Source organism: Cyprinodon variegatus, unplaced genomic scaffold (genome assembly GCF_000732505.1).
Source record: "Cyprinodon variegatus isolate N-32 unplaced genomic scaffold, C_variegatus-1.0 Scaffold487, whole genome shotgun sequence".
Taxonomy (NCBI): Eukaryota; Metazoa; Chordata; class Actinopteri; order Cyprinodontiformes; family Cyprinodontidae; genus Cyprinodon; species Cyprinodon variegatus.
In genome coordinates, this window is record NW_015150940.1 from 196,284 (window position 1) to 214,107 (window position 17,824).

A 17,824-nucleotide genomic window follows, 5' to 3' on the forward strand; every position below is an offset into this window, starting at 1 on the left:
TAGATTCTTCCCTACTCCACTGTAGACCTGTTTCTGTGCGCTCCACGTCAACTTATGTCACTTTGAGGGTGGAACCAACCTGAGAAAGTAACTGTGTCACCGGGTACTTTTCAGGAAATACCTTTAGCATAATGTCTTTAGACAGTGCAGTTTTCTTCCTAGTTGTTAGTAGATCTAATGTAAGCAAAGCATTTACTGGCTGGAAAAGACCAGTCTTCTCCACTTAAAAAAAAAAAAGAATATTCACAACCCTGTACCCACTTCCTAGAGGGTACGACTATTAAATGTGTGCAAGAGCGTGCACAAGCCCATTTCTCCTTGTGCACACTCTGTTAAAAAGTTTCATGGCTCAAACAAGCTAACTTTCCAAAAGAAAATTTGCAATATTTCTACAATGTCAGACTCACGGCCAATAAGTGAAATATAGATGAGCATGTAGGAGAGCCTTTCCTAAACATATCACGAGAATGATTGACAATTACTGTAGAAGGACCACTTATTTTGATGATCCACCTGGAAAAAGAACATCCTCCACTATACTTTTATGTAAAGTCATCATTAAATATCTTTGTGTTGCACATTCATGAATTTGTTCTAATAGTAGTAGCTATTAGCTCTAAACGCAGGTTGTGTGGAGGTTTTTAGGACCCAAATGCAGAGAGGAGTTGGCACGGATGAGTTTGGATGATTTCATAAAAGTCCAAGGGGAACAGAGGCAAAAATACTGAAAACCAAACAAAAACTAATAACGTCAGGGAAAATACTTGAGAAAAGCTAGAGACTAGAAGGCAACAAAACAAACTTCTACAACACACAAGAAACCAGCACTGAGTGAAGTCTCTGGGGCTCTTTTAAGCCCAGCACTATGATTAGAAAGATTATTTTCACCTGTGTAGGCTACCCAAGTTTTCAACAAAGATCCTCTATAATAAAGATGCACAACTCGCACTTACCCACACACAGGAACCCTGACACTAAAATATTTACTCTTAAATTTGGAACTTCCTTTCAGCTAAGCTAATGTTAGCTTCACTGTTTATGTTGAGGAAAGTGAAGCTTGAATGAATCCCGGTTTATGGTTTTACACAAACATTTACATTTTTGAATAGGTTACAACTACTGTTTCTTTTTTTACTTGTTTTTAGAAAATTGTCAGATGATGACAGAGATGGCTGTTGGATATGAAGTCAGAATTCTATTGTTGAAGATAACAGCTATGAGGGTGAAGATGGTTTGCTAACATTACTGGCCACAATTAGGAGAAAAACAGTAGAGGCAGGATTTCTTGAAAATCAGCTAATCAAAGACATTGCTTTCTCTGGTGGGTTTCACCCTTAAAGTGACAAAACTTGACATGAGTGCAAAGAAACACCTCCACATGTGAGATGGAGAGAATACACAGGCACATAAAAACTAAGGGAGTGCTGAGAAGGAGCATGAAGTCATTGTTGTGTTGAATCTATACACATGGTAGAACGTTCAAAAGGCATGTGGAGAGTAGTTTACATGCATCTGCTTATATACATTTTCATCACACATTTGCACTTTTGACAGACATGTGATTTCACCAATTCGAGGGAAAGACACACAGATATGAGAACAGATATGGTAAAGAACTGATGCAGTTTGCTTTGTAAGAGACCCAAAGCACTGAACGTGTAATAAGAAAGAGGTATTACCTAGGCTGGAAACACTGCTGGTATGGCAAGGAGAAAAGGGGGAAACAACATAGCACTGGAGGAGGTGGCACGTTGAGGATAAAAGGAAATGATAGCTTGGGGCATGAAGGAACAATGTTCAAGTTTTTAAGTGTTTAAGACAGACAGATATTCCCTATATGTCATCCATTTGCTCACCTGACCCCTTCCTGAGAATCACACCTTCTCCATGTGCGTTGCATCATGGTCGAAAATGATGACCAAGAAAGTGTTTGATCACAGAGGAGTCCAGCAAGAATCGCAAAGGGCCCAATAACCAATGTTGGGCAATTTACGTCCAATATGTGATATATTTATTAATACAAGTTATCCTTGTTAGAAAGTTATACACTTCTTTACATTATTTCCATCTTTGTAAAGTAATATGTTACTTTTTACTTTGTAGTTACTTTTGCCAAACAGACATTTAGGACAAGGGATAACAAAATAATGGTGAGGCCTGGTAATTCACACGAAAGTTCTGGATATGTCCTTCCCTCTCAAGTTTTTTGAATCAGCCTTCAAGTTCTTCTTTGGTCTTCAACCTTGGGGAATTTCACTTCCGGTATAATTTGCTACTATTATTGCCTTTATTACACATTCGCAAGGCATATTATTTCTGGTCATATGGAAGAGCCTTAATCCCACTTCCCATATCAGATGGCTTAGAGAACCTCTTTCATTTATGTAATTAGAGAAAATTTGATGTCCTCTGCTTGCTTCTGAAGATAAGTTATTTTTTAGAAGAGATATATGACAGTGACTCCATTCCATTTTTTGTGACGTAATAAGTTACTGTGCACAGTTAGGGCTATCCTTTTTTCTATCAAGCTTTTTTAAGCTTAGTAAATTAAGGGTTGTTTATTTTTCTGTGTTTTTTTATATGATTCCATTTTTTTCTTTTTAGTGTTATTTGATGGTGTTGGGGTCGGGGGATTTTGTTAGTTCTTTACTGTCAATACATGTGTGGTTAATTTGCTGTCCCAAACTGTGACATTTTAGACAATTCCATATGGCAGGCTAGACCCTCCCAAAGGTAAAAAAAAAAAAAAAAAACAGCTGATTAAATGTATGCCTTTTTGGCATTTTTATTGGGACAAGGAGACGAAGGGCGACTGGTGATGAAGTCTTTAGAGATGTGTGACTATAAACGAGATGGAATGGCCACAGCAAACCTACTGGGGGTCTCTTGGAGTACTTCGACATTTTGCAGGAAAAACAGGAAGCCACGTATACCAACAGATCTTTCTAAACATTTCTGGAGCAAAGCAGGACCCTCAAATTATCAATTTGAATACTATTCAATCACTATGATGCAATCTGGGCCCCAGTGGTAACTGGATCAGAAAGTGTAGTTTCCTGGAAAGAGTTGTACCTTGATAGACGTTGATTGATTATGACTACTTAAGTAATGAACCTTACATCGTGACCACATAATCCCTTGTGATGTCTCCCAAGTTTAAATCCTGGAGTGTCTCCTATTCAATATTTACATACTCCACCCAACTTAACTTTAATGAGACATACATTACTGTAACTATGCAGATGAAACACTTTTAAACATTACAATGTCACCAGGTGACTATGAACCCATTTTAGCACTTATTAGATGCAAAGAAGAAATCATTGCCCATATATTCTTCAGGTGAATCAAAGTAAAACTAAGTTAATAGCCTTAGGATTGAAGGAAAAACATATAAAAGCTTTAGTTAATACAGCTAGATACTACCAATCAGGCTTGAAATGTGGCTGTAGTGATGAACTCAGACCTTCACCTTCAGAGGCACATAAGGAGAGCAACACATTTAGATTTCTATCATATAAAGAACACTTTGATGACTAAAAGATTTTGCAGGATATTGAAAAACTAATTCACGTGCTTATCTATAATATAAAGTCAAAATTTCAACATTGTCTTCACAGGTCTGCCTAAAGAGTCGATCACACAGTTCCAGCTTATCTAGAATACTGCTGCCCGTGTCCCTAACTAAAACTAAGAAAATGGACCATACCAGTTTTAAAGTCACTGAATGGCTTAGTACCAAAATACAATACAGATTTGTTGTCAGCAGTGTTGTTTCTGACAGACATCTTAGATTTAGTCTTAGTCTTCAGAATGAAAACTAAAATTAGTCTTCGTCGCATTTTAGTCATTACGATATGTGATAGATTTAGTCGACTAAAACAAAAAAAAGTTTTTGTCTAGTTTTTGTCAGTTTTATGTTGTAAAAATAGTTAACCTTCACAATTTCGAATAACAACCAGATTCTTTACCAGACTGACGGCTCCAGCCTAGATACTACAATTGCTAGAATGCTCCCGTGCAGTTCATCATTGCTGTTGGGCTGCAAACATTTTTATTTTCCAGAAATAAAATAAACTTTTTTTATGAATGACTTTTTTTTAAAAAGCTGTAAGAATAGCAGATCTAATTCAACACACCATATTGGTTAATATAGCAGACATATAAGCTAGCAAAATGTACAATAAATTAATGGTTTTAGCGATATAAGGTTTTCATCCCAAAGCAAACATTTCCTGATCTACTATGAATTATGCATTGCACGCAGATAAATAAAATCTTCAGTTCTCCAAAAAAGCAAAGAACTATAACATTCTTTTTTCTATTTTGGCAATTTTGGCTTTATTTCTGAGAATTTCCCCCTTGGTTACCAATGCTCAGAGTAGATTTAAATTCACAGCGTTTAGATATAAAAAATACAGAGAGAACCTACATAATTGCCTTTTAATGCCATGGCAATCAGGACCTAAATTGAATAAATTTGTTAACTAAAATGTTGAAATATTTAAAGGAAACATAGAAAATGTTTTAATGGCAATACGAGGAAATATTTACATTATATTTAACCAGATACAAATGAAAACAATGAGAGAAAAATATTCAAAGTTCTATGTACCTTTTCACTTGGGTCGTTATCCCAAAAAAAAAAAAAAAAAAAAAAACAGTTTTCAAAGAAATATTTTCTTTGGATATAATTTGGGGATTCCTTTTGGTAGAAATTAAATAATATTTATTATCACCTCTTGTGAGCTGGAAAAAATAAAATCTAAATAGTTAGAATAAAGGATTTTTTAAGCTTGTTAGAGGATGATCAGCCACATAGTTTATTAAGTAGTGAGAGCAACAAGAGCCGGACTGTTGAGAGCGCACCATCAGTGTGGAGCGTAAAGCCTCGACTCTAAGCTAAGCACAACTGGAAGATCAAAACAGTTTGTCAAAAGTTGAGTGCTCAGTACTGGACGATTCCAGGATATTTTCTCCTCTGCCGCTGCTCTGATCCATCTGTAGTCATGCAGAATCTGCACCGCTGCACGCCAAGGGGAGCGCATAACCAAACAAGACGCAGCAGCACGGCTGATACTGTTTAACTTGCCTAACAGATTACAGCACAATGATGCATTTTAAATGTCTGCTTGCAGCCCGCTAATTTTTATTTAGTCTCGTCTCATTGACGAAAACTCAAACCTATGACTAGTCATGTTTTATGCTTTATGTTCAGTTCATCAGTTTTCGTTATAGTCATGAAGAAAGTAGTGTCAATGAAATTATTTCATCATCATCATTGTTGAAGAAAACAAGACTGGTTGTCAGTGCATCAACTGCCAAGACCAGTCAGTTTTTCTGTCCCAAGTCTACTCGGCACACTATGGTGACCAGATCTAAAAAAAAAAAAAGCAAATGTGGGACAACAAGCATGCTTATGAGGGACAATGCTGAACAGACACAGCTTTTTCAGCTGCCTGTGTCTTTTGTGACTCAAATTCCACTCGTTTAAAATTGAAAATGAAATTTGGCAAACTTCAGAAAATGTTGAGAATCACCTGTAACTGGCCTAACCCAGTTTTAAACCATTCTGCTGTATTTGTTGTGGCTGGATTTTATTTCTTTAAACATTGTTTCCATAACATCTTGCATTAAAATCCTTTACCAGTATCATCAATCATGACGTGAGGCATTGGCACAGCTCTGTGACAAGGACTGCAGCTCCCCTTTTTTTCGCATTTAGAAAAAGTGGCTGTGAATAATTTTTTTTGACTTTTTCATAATTTTATACATTCAAATGTGGAGCATTTTTTAAATTTGCAAAACAAAGGGACTGAAGAAAATATACAGCCTGCTCCTACACAAATCAGGAGATCTAGTCACCCTACTGCATACCCAGAACCACACATAGAGCAGAAGCTTTTAGCTCGTATTCTTCACTGATCTAATACAAACTCCCAGAAATCTTTATAATTTCCAAAACCCAAAGTTACTTTAAATCTAGATAAAAAATGTCTTAGTTCAAGGAAGATTTTGGCTAACCTAGCTAAACAACATTAGTTAAAATTTTTTGTCCAACCTTCTTTGATTTGATTAACAGTCGTTTTATTCTTTAAGTTTTGTTGCAATGTACTTTTCCTGTTGTGCTTTTCTATTATGTCCAGCACTTTTAATTGTCTTGCTACTGAAATGTCTTATGCATATCAATTTACCTTGCCTTACTGTACTCCCTAAACTAATGCCTGCCAGACAAGGAGTGGGGGGGATTACAGTTTATAGTCAGTTTTCAAGATTTTATAGCTGATACTTAAGTCTTGAAACTTTATCTTTTATAGCTTTTTTTTTGTTTGTTTTAACTTACTTTTTGTAACACTTTAACAAAAAACAAATGTGAAGTGCATGCCTTAACATATTTATTACTGTTATTGATGCCATATTTTTTCATGATCAGAATTTTTACCTCCAATTTTCAATCTTTCTTTTATATCCTCCCTCCTCTCCAAACACACTCTTTATTTAAATAGGGCAGCTCACACCACTTATGCACATTATCTATTGCTTAATCTTTCACCCACAGCACAGCGCCCTTTTGAAAGTGCAATTTGTTTATTCACAAGCAATTTAGTGCTTCTGTTTTGAAGATTAGGTCCTCAGGGTTATTACAAATATAAAATATTGTAGTATTTTTCTATTGAAAATAGATACTGATATGATTTTCTTCCTCTCAGTATTATGCATGTGATTATACTGTTCAACAGTCAACAATTACCCTAACACTTGATTCCAATCTGACATTCAAGGGGCCTGCACAAGAGAATATGGAGAAAAACAAAGCAATCCATCTAAGGCAATTTGAAGCTTCAGATAATTGTACAAAATGTCACATAATTGTTGAAACAAGTCAAAACAACATGCAGCCCACACAACATTATGCAGACTGACATGAAGTCCATTTCTGCAAAGTTCTGAGTCATTTCCTTCAGTGCCAAATGGTAAACAGTGCAATTTCCAGCCCCCTGCTGTGAGCTGTCACTCTGTCCCAACTGATGTTACATCAAAAATTTTTTTTTTTACATTAACATCACCTGGTGAATAAAATGCTTGAGAACTGACTGTGGACTGGGTCATATCAATAGGTCATACCCCTAAATATTAAAAATCATATAGTTAAGAAAAAATCTGATCACTTGTTAGGTCTTCAGACGTCTTTCCACTCTTCCCACACACCAGTTAAGCAAACTTTAGTTCTGCAGTGACAGAACTTTTAATCGTGCCGTTCTCATTTAATAATGTACTAAGTGGACAATGCTTTCAACCAGTGTCATTCTTAAACCTTTATTAGTGGTACAACCACACAGAAAAACATTTACAATGCAATCCTACCTGAGTTTCTTATTTTTAAATCACACGGGCAAATTTGGCTCCCCTAACACATATGGTGAGCTGATTCTACTCTGCAGCGATTGAAGAAATAGCAGGATAAAAAAAAAGTCTCCAGAATACAAGGTTTATCATCTTGCCTTTCAAAGTGCTCTGGACTTACTAGAAACCTGAGTCAAAAGTGTTTTACGCTTATATATAGCAACATGATTGAACCTATTTTTCTAAAGATATAACAAAAACACAAGCCATTAAAAAAGCAACATGTATGTTGACAAAAAATCTCACATTTATTGTATTTGTTAAACAAGTGTTGAACTTTACATCAGTCTTAAGTGATAAGCCCCTTATGTTTACATAAAAAACATGAGCTACAGTACAGCATGTATACCAGTGTGGGAACTTGTTCACAAATTTCCCAATTTATTTATTTATTAACGTTTTTGGAAAGATTTTAATAAATAAAATATTTAAACCGGAAGATCTGCATTTAGGATAAAAACTTTATTGTCAAAAGTCAGCAGTCTCTATCTCAGCAGTGCCTTTTCATCACTCTGCTGTGATTGTTAAAAGGTCTATTTTAATCAAAATAATGACAAAAACTGTGCAATTAATAAATCACTTTTACTGGGTTGTTGCAATACCCTTCTACTAAAGCAATGTCCCTTTGGCAAATTCAGAAAAAGATATTCCAAAGGTCTATCAATACCAACTCAAATTACTAAAAGAAAAGAAGTAAACAAAACCTTGGTCACAAGTTATAAAGTGATGCATTGTTTGACTCCTTTCTTTTAATAGGCCTTTACGCTCAAACATACAACCATGAATGAAGTGTTGGTACCATAAACACACTGTATGACTTATGTGCAACTTTTATACAATAGTCCCTCAAGTGTTAAAATTTTGCAAATAAAAAGTGTCTTTATGATTAGGCTTTTTGCCCCAACCCCATCCAATGAGTTCTTATTTTACACCAGCAATACAACAAAATATATATTTGAGCAATTTCTCCTTAACAACAGTATAAGGAACAGTTGAGAAAATATAAGGCCAGGGGCTTGATTGCTAGTGGTTATACAATCCAAACTTGACGGTGATGGGAAGCAGCCAGGACCTGATATTCCTTTCTAACAGTCTGATCAGGAATTTCTTTTACGAACAAGTCCATGTCCTGGTCCGGGGGTGTAGAAATAAAACAAACAAAAATGATGGTTCAGCTTGAAAGATGGAAGGTGTATGTACAACCTTTTAAGAGGGAAATTCCTGTTTGGATGTTGCCTGTAATTTTTTTTATGTTAATTTTCTATATTTTGTAAAAGTTTTTTTTTTTTTTCTACTCTTCTTATGTTTTCACAACTTTGCTTTTCTTAATAACTCAACAGCAGCGGCACATTTAAATACATCGTTGGCTTGTCTCTTAAAATTGGAATCTGACTCTTCGATTTATGTACAGTCTCTTGATAATGTTGCGCTGCTGTTACTGAGCTGCAGGTCCCTAAGTCTGCAGGGAAAGAAATGGCAACACGGATGGAAGAGAGGAAGTCTGTAGATGCCAAGCATATATGTGTATGTGACAGAGTTTAAACTTCAAGGCTCTATTTAAAAATAAAACAAAACACTTGTTTTTCCTTCAGTGGGTGTGTCCTGAAAGAGGTCAGGTTTGTGTCAGGATAGTGGGGATGATTTAAATACATTTAAAGGCTTGTCACTAATTGCATCTGTCCTTCTTGTACATCACCTTCAGGGTTGCAGTCCTCTTTTGTAACTGGAATAATGTAGCCATCGCTGGTTCCCTTGCCTATCTGGTAATAGGCCTGGAGCTGATGGCCAGCCCCCAAGTTAGGCATGCTTTTGTAATAAACATCCTCATTCTCGCTACCTTTGGTAGAGGAGACCTCCTCCACATCGGGGCTGCTCTCAGGACATGGAGAGTCTGTAATATTGGGCATACTAGTGTACAAACAGTCTCTGTTGGGGGACTGTGGACTATCGTCGGGGTTTGTGGTCACCAGTGGGCTGACAAAGGTATCGACTTCCCCATTCGTCCTCACCTTCTTCTGTGGTGCATACAGAAGCGAGTGAGTCCGCTGGGGGATGAGTGGTGCTTCCAGCTCCTGCTGATGACGCAGCTCCAGGCCCCCCGTGTCGCCCACATGAACTAAAGATGAAGCATCAGCCACAATGGCATTGTCTTCCCTACTGCTGCCACCTACCACTGTCACCTTGGGGGGAGCCCGCTCCGTGTGGTGGTGATGGTGATACTGGGGTGGCAGAGGTGGCTGCTGGCGGTGGGGTGGGTGACGTAAACTGGAGTGCTGCTGCTGTTGGTGGCTTTTGTTACAGGCACGCAGGTTGTTGTGCACAAGCTCGGAGATGATCATTTTCTCAAAGGCAGCATCGTCCAAGCTCAGTCCGCAGTCCACTACCTGCACACTGTCACCAAAGTCCCCATTACGGAGGGAGTAGCTATTGTTAAAGTTACCATTTAGCGGTAGAGTATCCATTGCACTTGTATCCCTCACCGCACTGTTCAGTGAGTGCCCTGGGAACAAAGAAACATATCAAGATATAATACATTAGTCATCACCAATAACTGTAAAGACTAGAATAAATACTTTAATGCTGTTTAGGATGCAGTTTCGTATAAAAAGGGAAATTTAAGCCATGCTTTAAATCTGTTAATTTGGCACAATTCCTGACATACCATACATAGACATGCAGTTTGTTTGCAATGAGAAATCATTTTGAATTTTCTCATGTATACGTTTCAACTTTCCCTTTTAAAAATTGCTGTTAAAAAAGCAGGGCATTTTGCATTAGAGTCTGCCACATATGTGACAAAGCAATGAAAAAGATCCCAAACAACATTAGGAAACAAGTCAGAACAAGTAATCACTATGACGAGACACCAGGCACAGGTGGATATATAAGTATGAAGCAACAAATTGGCAGGCTACGACACATACAAGATATCTAGCAACTAACAGAGTTATGGTGGGAGAGTAAATAAAAGCAAGGATATGTGGGGGAATGTGACAGTCACAGAAGAGGGAAAGAAGTTATGTATTAACATGAGACAGCCATCTTTATTCTCACTACAAGGGGAGCCCACAAGCAGCACTCCACCATCACCACACACAGCAGGTGAAAAGACTCACTTTAGACAACTCACATCATGTCTGTCTGCTCAGGCTATCTGGTCTAAGAGCAGCTGATGTACAAAAAAAAAGTAAAAGAATGATTTATTGTAACATGAAGAATTGCTAAAAGAACAACAAAATGTAAGATAAACGTCTTAACTGCAACAGAGCAAGAGCAAGGGTTCAGCAAATGAAACAGGTAAGCATTAAACGGCTTTACATTTAGAGATCTTATATGCAACAGATATGGGGACTTGTGAAATTATATTCACACCCCTTGAATTCTCTTCCCACTTTTCATTTCAGGCACCAATTTTTCATGCATTTCATTCAGATTAAATGTGATAGACTAACACAGCATAGAACATAACTGTGAAGTGGATAGAAAAGAATAATGAAAGTCTGACTACAGGGCATGCATTTGTATTCATGCCTTTTTTTTTTTTGCACCAAATTTGGGGATTGTTTGCCTAGTGGGTTAGAGCAGTGTGCTTGTGCTCTGAGAATTTTGCAAGTACCCGGTTCAATCCCCACAGCCTCCACTCTAGGTTTCTGAGCAAAACCCTTAACCCCTGATTGCTCAAGGGAGCCACACAAAGGCAGCCCACTGCTCCCCAAAAAGTGGTGAGTTCAATGCAGAGCTTTGATAATTTCAGTTATTATTATAAAAACATTTAAGTACTTTTAAAAAGGGTTTTATAATTTATTTGCAAAATGTCCAAAAAGAAAACCAACAAAACTGAAAAACCTAAGATAACACAGCCTGCCCAAAAACGGACAAGGAGATTGCTTACGAAAAAAAACAGCTAAGAGGTTTGTGGCAGAGATCCACAGCTTATGCCTTTAGTCAGAAGGGACAGGGAAGCTGGTCATGTTTTGATAGAGTGACAGATTGAGCTAAATATAGGAAAACCCTGCTAACATGTTCAGAATTGAACATGCATAAGTTCTTAGACTCTGTCAGAGTTTCAACTTCCATATAGTTACAATTTTCAAAATTTTACTGCGTCCTTCCACTTCACAGATATGATCTATATTATCTTTTCCCCTTCACATAAAATCCAAATAAGAACAAATGATTTATTCCATTTGTTGGAAGCTTTATGCTTAATGTTGTGATTGATAGGGGAGGTAAAAAGAAATATGTTCTCTGTTTACATTCTTCTATTTAATGCAGTGGGAAAATATATATTTAAAAATGGTCCCTATAAAAAAAAAAAATAAAAAAGGAAACAGGCAGGGGGTGCCGACCAACTTCTATTGAATAGCCTCTCTGAATGTAATAAAATATAGGAAAAGGGCTAAAAACCTCTGAAAGAAAACAAAGAGTAGTGAAACAGCTGCTGCTGCGTCATATAAGCTAATGCCAGCTTTGGAGGCAATTTAGTGTCCAGACAGGTGTTGTTTGAAAGACTGTGAATAACACCGGACACCGAAACTGTCTAGTGTCACAAAAGGAAAATAAGGACAGACAGTTGGAGAAAAAAAAAAGAAAAAGGTTATTTTCTGAAAGAAAACAAAACAAAACAAAACAAAACAAAAAAACATATTTTTATAAGGAAAAAAACAAGATAAAAGCAAAACAGTGGGTAAATTCAGGACAAATCTGTCAGAAGTTAAATCGTACTTCAAAAGACCAAATTGAGATAATTATTTTCCCTTTCTTCAAAGAAATTAGCTTAGTTCTTTTTTGTGAACCACTTGCTCTCCACTTGAGTGCGTGTTAATGGCCTAAACCAGTGATTGTGCCGTGGGTTGGGTTGTTTTAAATAAGCATGCTAAAAAGAATTTACATTTGATAGGCAAAGTTAAGTTTTACTCCCATACTTGTCTCTCTGTAGGTCACTAAAGGGAAGCACAGGGGAGAAGCACAAAACATGACACAAGATGCCACTTCAGTTTCAGAAAAGAATGACACATACAAAAACATCACAACTTATAAATGTTATAAATACTTCAATGTTATTAGCAACAGAAATATATTATTACTGTCAGCACAAGAATAATCAGGTATGAGATACTGCATTCATACACAGATAATGTAACACACGTCGTACAGAAAAATCAGATTAATTTGCATCCCTCAAAAAGATAATTCCCTAAATTATAGCTATATTTACATTTTGCTAGGGAAGATTGTCAGTCAGCCAGGTCATAGTAATTCCAAAAAAATTAAAAAACCAAAGCACTGGGTTTTGTTTCCAAGTTTCAAGATGTTTCTCTTTGCATCCAGGAAGCTTTTTCAATTCAAATGTCAGAAATAGCGTCCAGTTGCATAATACAATAGCCCAACAAAGCCTTGTTTCTGCTTAGACAAAATGCAAATTAAAAGCGGACAAACGGGTCCAATGGAGGTCATTTGGCTTCTTTTGTTAGCCTGCAATGCCGCATACCTGTCTATGTTTTTGAAGTGGGGGTCGTTAAAGGGAATTGTTGGCCTGGCTGAATAGGTGGGGTCTTCTGTTCCCCCTTAAAGGGGCTGCAATGATAGCAGGGAGGCATTAACTATATTGCTGCATTGTAGGTTTTTGAAAGCTGAAATCTGAGTCTAGCCCATCTGTTTAAGGTTGGTTTTTCTTTCTTAACATAGATGGCTTCATTCACGCCCCTCTCAAACCACCTTTTTTCTTTGTCAAAAATGTGAACATTCTGGTCGTCAAAAGAATGTCCTTTGTCCAGAAGGTGTAGATGTTCTGCAGTCTTGTCCCGAGGAGGATGCTCTTCTGTGTTGTGCCATGCATCTATGAAGAAGTTGTTTGGTTTGTCCAATAACAGAGCATTTCTCACTGCATTGAACTGTTTACACCACTCCGCTCATACTTGGTCTGGGGGTTTTGTCTTTAGGATGCACTAGTTTAAGGGTCTTGTTTGGTTTGAAATGTACAGGAATTTTGTGTTTAGAAAAAAATCCTCTTTAATTTTTCAGAGACTCCAGCAACATATGGGATGGAGATGTTTTTGCATTTAATCTTCTCACCGTTATGTTCTGCTGCGTGTCTTCTGTATTTCCTTGCCGATTTAACAAATGCCCAGTTAGGGTATCCACAGGTTTCTTTGATGTGTTTCTGTTCTTTGCGCTTCCTTTCTGTTTCAGTAGGGACATGCTCAGCCCAGTGTTGTAAGGTTCTGATCACTTAAAGTTTGTGTTCCAGTGGGTGATAAGAGTCAAAAAGAAGATATTGTTTTGTGTGAGTAGATTTCCTATACACTTCAATGTTGAAGTTTCCATATCATCCATGATCACCAAACAGTCCAGAAAAGGTAGCTTGTTGTCGTTGGCATCCTCTGGTGAATTTGATGTTGTGGTCAATTGAGTTATGTGTCTTGTGAAAGCTTCCACTTCTTCCAGCTAGATTTTGATAAATGTTTCGTTCACATATCTAAACCAGTGAGGTTTAGATTAAACCATTGAGTAAATCCCTTCCCGCTATCATCGTAACCCCAACTCCTTTACAGGGGAGCATAAGACCCCGCCTATCCAGCAAGGCCAACAATTTCCCGTCCAAAGGGGTGGACCCGTTCGTCTGTTTCAGTATGCATGTTGTCTAAGCAAAAAAAAAAAAGCTTTGTTGCACTACTGCAACTCAACGCTATTCCTGACACTTGAATTTAAAAGGCTTCCTGGATAGGAAGTGAAACTTCTTCAAACTTGGAAACAAAGTCCAGTGGTTTGTTTTTTAACTTTCTTGGAATCAATATATTTACATTTGAATTGCAATGTCTTAAACCGAAGAATGTATAAAAAAATGTATCCTGTTATTCTATTGAAAGAAAAAAACAATATTGAACAAAAAACACGATTTTTAAGGTGCTTAGTCACGTGATATGCCAATACAAAAAAAAGCATTTGATCATAACAAAATTAGGTTATATATTCAGTGCGTCAGCCAGGATTTCTGTTTGATATTCCTTTTTGAGCTCAAATAGAATTAAAGCACTGGGTGCGATAAGTAGACTCAGGCTATGTTCCCACTGGGTGAACATTATCTGACTTCATGGCAAATCCTTGGAAATTGTGCAGTAAGACTGTGATTAAAAGAAATGAATGTAAATTAACATAGAAAAGCCACAGTGGTGGATTTATATTTAAAAATTAACTAAACAGCAGTTGAACCTTGTTCTACAGTCATTTGAGTTCCAGCCATTCTAAAAGATTGCTTTAAAGGTGCTGCCTTTTCAAGCACATACTGTCTGTACACATATTGTTGAGTTTCAAAGAACATATCACAAGTGGCATGGCAGAGAAATAGATGCTGTCTTAGCATATTTGATTGTATGTTGTCTATCATATTTTAAATGTGTGCTCACGGATAATGTCTCATGTGCTTAAAAATCGTATTCTCTTTGCTGCTCTTAATAATGGGAAGGAAAAGAGAACACATTAATTTAGGCAATTTTCGTAGCCAGGAAAGGGCTACAAAACCTAAATGATACAAGTTTAACTTAAAAATCAAATATTTTAAATTGAAATACATTCCTTTCTAAGTTGGGAGATGGATAATTAAAATATATATGTATAAAATAGAACATGACAAACAAGGCTGGATGAGAAGCCACATTGGTTTGGTCCTCACAAAGAGTAAAGGATAGTAAGTGCTAATATATATCTCTATGACTGAGATAATGCAACCACAATAAATAATTTAATTTAAGTTGCCCCCCCATTTTAACAGGGATGCCAATAAATGTGGAGGGCTGTAAATTCTTGAAATGTAACATGTTTCAGAAGTAACACAGCTTGAAACAAATTGCATTTTATGCCCATAGAGATAAATCTTAATGATCCTGCAGTTTATACTACAGCTTCAGGTCTACACCACTGTTTACATTATCTCGAGGCAGAACATGCAGTATCTCTTTACCATCTTAATCATTATGTCCTGTTAAGAGAAATATGAGAACACAGAGGCTGGATCTAGGTAAACCACAGAGATCTCTGTTGTACACTGCAAAATGTGAGTGTGTGTGTATTATCTTTTTTTTTTTTTTACACACAAACACATTGGAAGCACTAGATCAAGTCTTTGGGAGACCGAAAGATGATACTGCAGAACATCCTGCGTTTTTTTTTTGTTTTTTTTTTAGACTTCTGAACACTTTAAGAGATCAATGATGAAGGGAGGAGAGACAGAGTAAGATGGTGAAGAGAGACGAAAAAAGGCAGAATGCAGGTGAAAGAATTAGATAAGCACACCTGGTGAGTTAAACACTGGAGCTGTGGGGGTGTTACACACGACTGTCTCAGCCAGTAAGGTGTTATAAGGGTTGTTAGTGCCTTGTGGTCGCAGGAGAGGGTTTGTTAGTAGATAATTCCCAGTCATTCCTGGAGTGGCAAAACAGAGTAGGAGCAGGTAAGTTTGGCAGTTGCCTGAAAGTTTAATGGAGAACAGAAAAAGCAAAGAATCTGGCTTTGTCTTTTAGGTAACGTAAGCCTAATCCTTTAACTACATGGTCTAACTATTTTACAGATGAATAAAAAAGCACAACATTTCTGCTTTTTCTGCTGGTGCAAACCCACCAACCCTGTTAAGTGTAAAGCATGTCCTTCCTAACTCAATATTTAAAAACCCGTGTTCAAACAACTTTGTTCATTAAAACATTCTGGCATGTTTTTCATGACTTATTTTTTATGTTATGCAAGCATAATCTTTCAAAAACAGCACCTTGGATTCTTGAAAGTATGCAAAAGTTTTACTTTTTATAGAATACTTTATGAGAGACGGGACAATAAGGCCTGTTTCTTATTTATAACAAAAATTACTTGAGGCTAAAATCGTGCAATTATCTCACAAGGCCTAATCTTCCTAATTTTTCTCTCAAGCTTGTAGTGTGTTTAAAGGTATTTCCACTGCCATTTATCACCTATGTTAAATGCCATCTGTCATGTTGAGATGTCTCAAGGGATGTTTTTAATGACATGGAAGTGCTTCTAGGAGATAAAATCCTCCTTCAGTGCACTAATTCTCCAGGGTTACCCAATGCCCCGAAGTGATCAATATCCAACCTTTGCATTAACATCTCCAGGAAACGGTCGTTCAGAGGAGCAGAAAAAATAGCCATACCTCTACATTGTTACTAATGTAGCAAGTCCACATGTCCCTAAAAAGGTTCAAAATGACATTTTGTCTTTAAGGGAGTTACATCAAAAAGATAAAAGGAAAAGGCAAAGAACAGCTTTGACAGAAGTCAGAGGAGGGAAAGTTAAACTACCTCAGTGTAAAACCTATTTTCCCTTGCATGCTTGGAAAGCCATTTCAGAGGCAGCAGAAGCCTAACATCACACTAAGCACTCTGGGTCAGGCAGAGTTGAACAACATCTTCTCATCATCATATTTGTGCTCAAGCTAAATAATAAATGACAGTTTTTTTTTCCTCCCTTCCCCATAAATCTTTTTATAAAGTAACAGGGGTCACCTTCTATGCTGGGCAACAAATGGCCTTTTGCTTCATGTTCAGATGCTGTGAAAATAAACTTTTTACAACCATTTTAGTTTTTGCCTATTTGTCCCCAGGGAATGAACTATAACTACAAGCACTTGCATCAAGAAAACATCCAAGTCTAAATTTGCAAATGAGGCTAGAGGTATGAGTGAAGCTGCAGTATTTGAGGACACATTTTTGGTACCCATGAGCTAAAAGAAGAAGAAAACTTTTAGGCCTTCCCTTTTTATGACCCCATTTCAGGACCAAGTCATTTACTACCTAAACCTTGTAAAATATTGTTATCCCTGGAACTTGAAGTTGATAATATTAGCTGATTGATACAATTTGTGCATAGATGTGAAAAGAGATGAGGTGTGAACTGACCTTGGTTAAGGGTGGAGGTGCTGTTGATGTCACCTGAGATAAAGGAGGACTCAGATTGCTTTCTTACGGTGTCATTCCACATTCTCCTGATTCGACTCTGTCAGATAAACAAGAGATAGTAATTAGGACATAAAACCTCACCTTTCAGAACCACTTTTTTATGGTATATTTATATCATTACAGTCTGCATCACTTGCGTAGGCAAAATGAGGTGAGGGCATTACCAATGTTACATTTTAAATATTTGTTTAGAGATGCACAGAATTTTGTCCTTTTCAGTTTGAGAACTTTTGCAAATCTTTGACCCGCTGATAATTACAATATCTAATTTCAGTTTCTCATTAGACTTAGACAGATGTTATTTATTTGTCATTTTGTTTACACGCATGTAAAACAAAAAGAAATGTCATTTGGAACAGCTCTCTGGACAATTTCATCTTTCTAAAAGTGCAGCCTTGAAAAAAAGAAAAACAAAAATATATATATATATATATATATATATATATATATATATA

At 36.9% G+C, this 17,824-nt stretch overlaps 1 protein-coding gene across 38 annotated transcripts in view; it reads right to left on the reverse strand.

Annotated features, from left to right (window-relative positions):
• Positions 1 to 7,302: 7,302 nt before the first annotated feature.
• Positions 7,303 to 17,824, reverse strand: part of adgrl2 (adhesion G protein-coupled receptor L2) — a 136,341-nt gene continuing 125,819 nt past the window's right edge. For 4 of the 38 annotated variants that reach the window (XM_015390146.1, XM_015390144.1, XM_015390150.1 and 1 more), the window contains 4 exons: positions 17,310 to 17,406; positions 15,697 to 15,825; positions 12,330 to 12,347; positions 7,303 to 9,904 (listed from right to left, as the gene is read on the reverse strand). In XM_015390146.1, the coding sequence (XP_015245632.1) occupies positions 9,057 to 9,904; positions 12,330 to 12,347; positions 15,697 to 15,825; positions 17,310 to 17,406 (1,092 nt within the window). In that variant the 3' untranslated portion in view covers positions 7,303 to 9,056. Of the gene's footprint in view, positions 9,905 to 10,520; positions 10,574 to 12,295; positions 12,348 to 15,696; positions 15,826 to 17,309; positions 17,407 to 17,824 lie in introns of those variants that run through there. The other 34 variants (XM_015390152.1, XM_015390158.1, XM_015390153.1 and 31 more) reach the window with 24 other exon arrangements.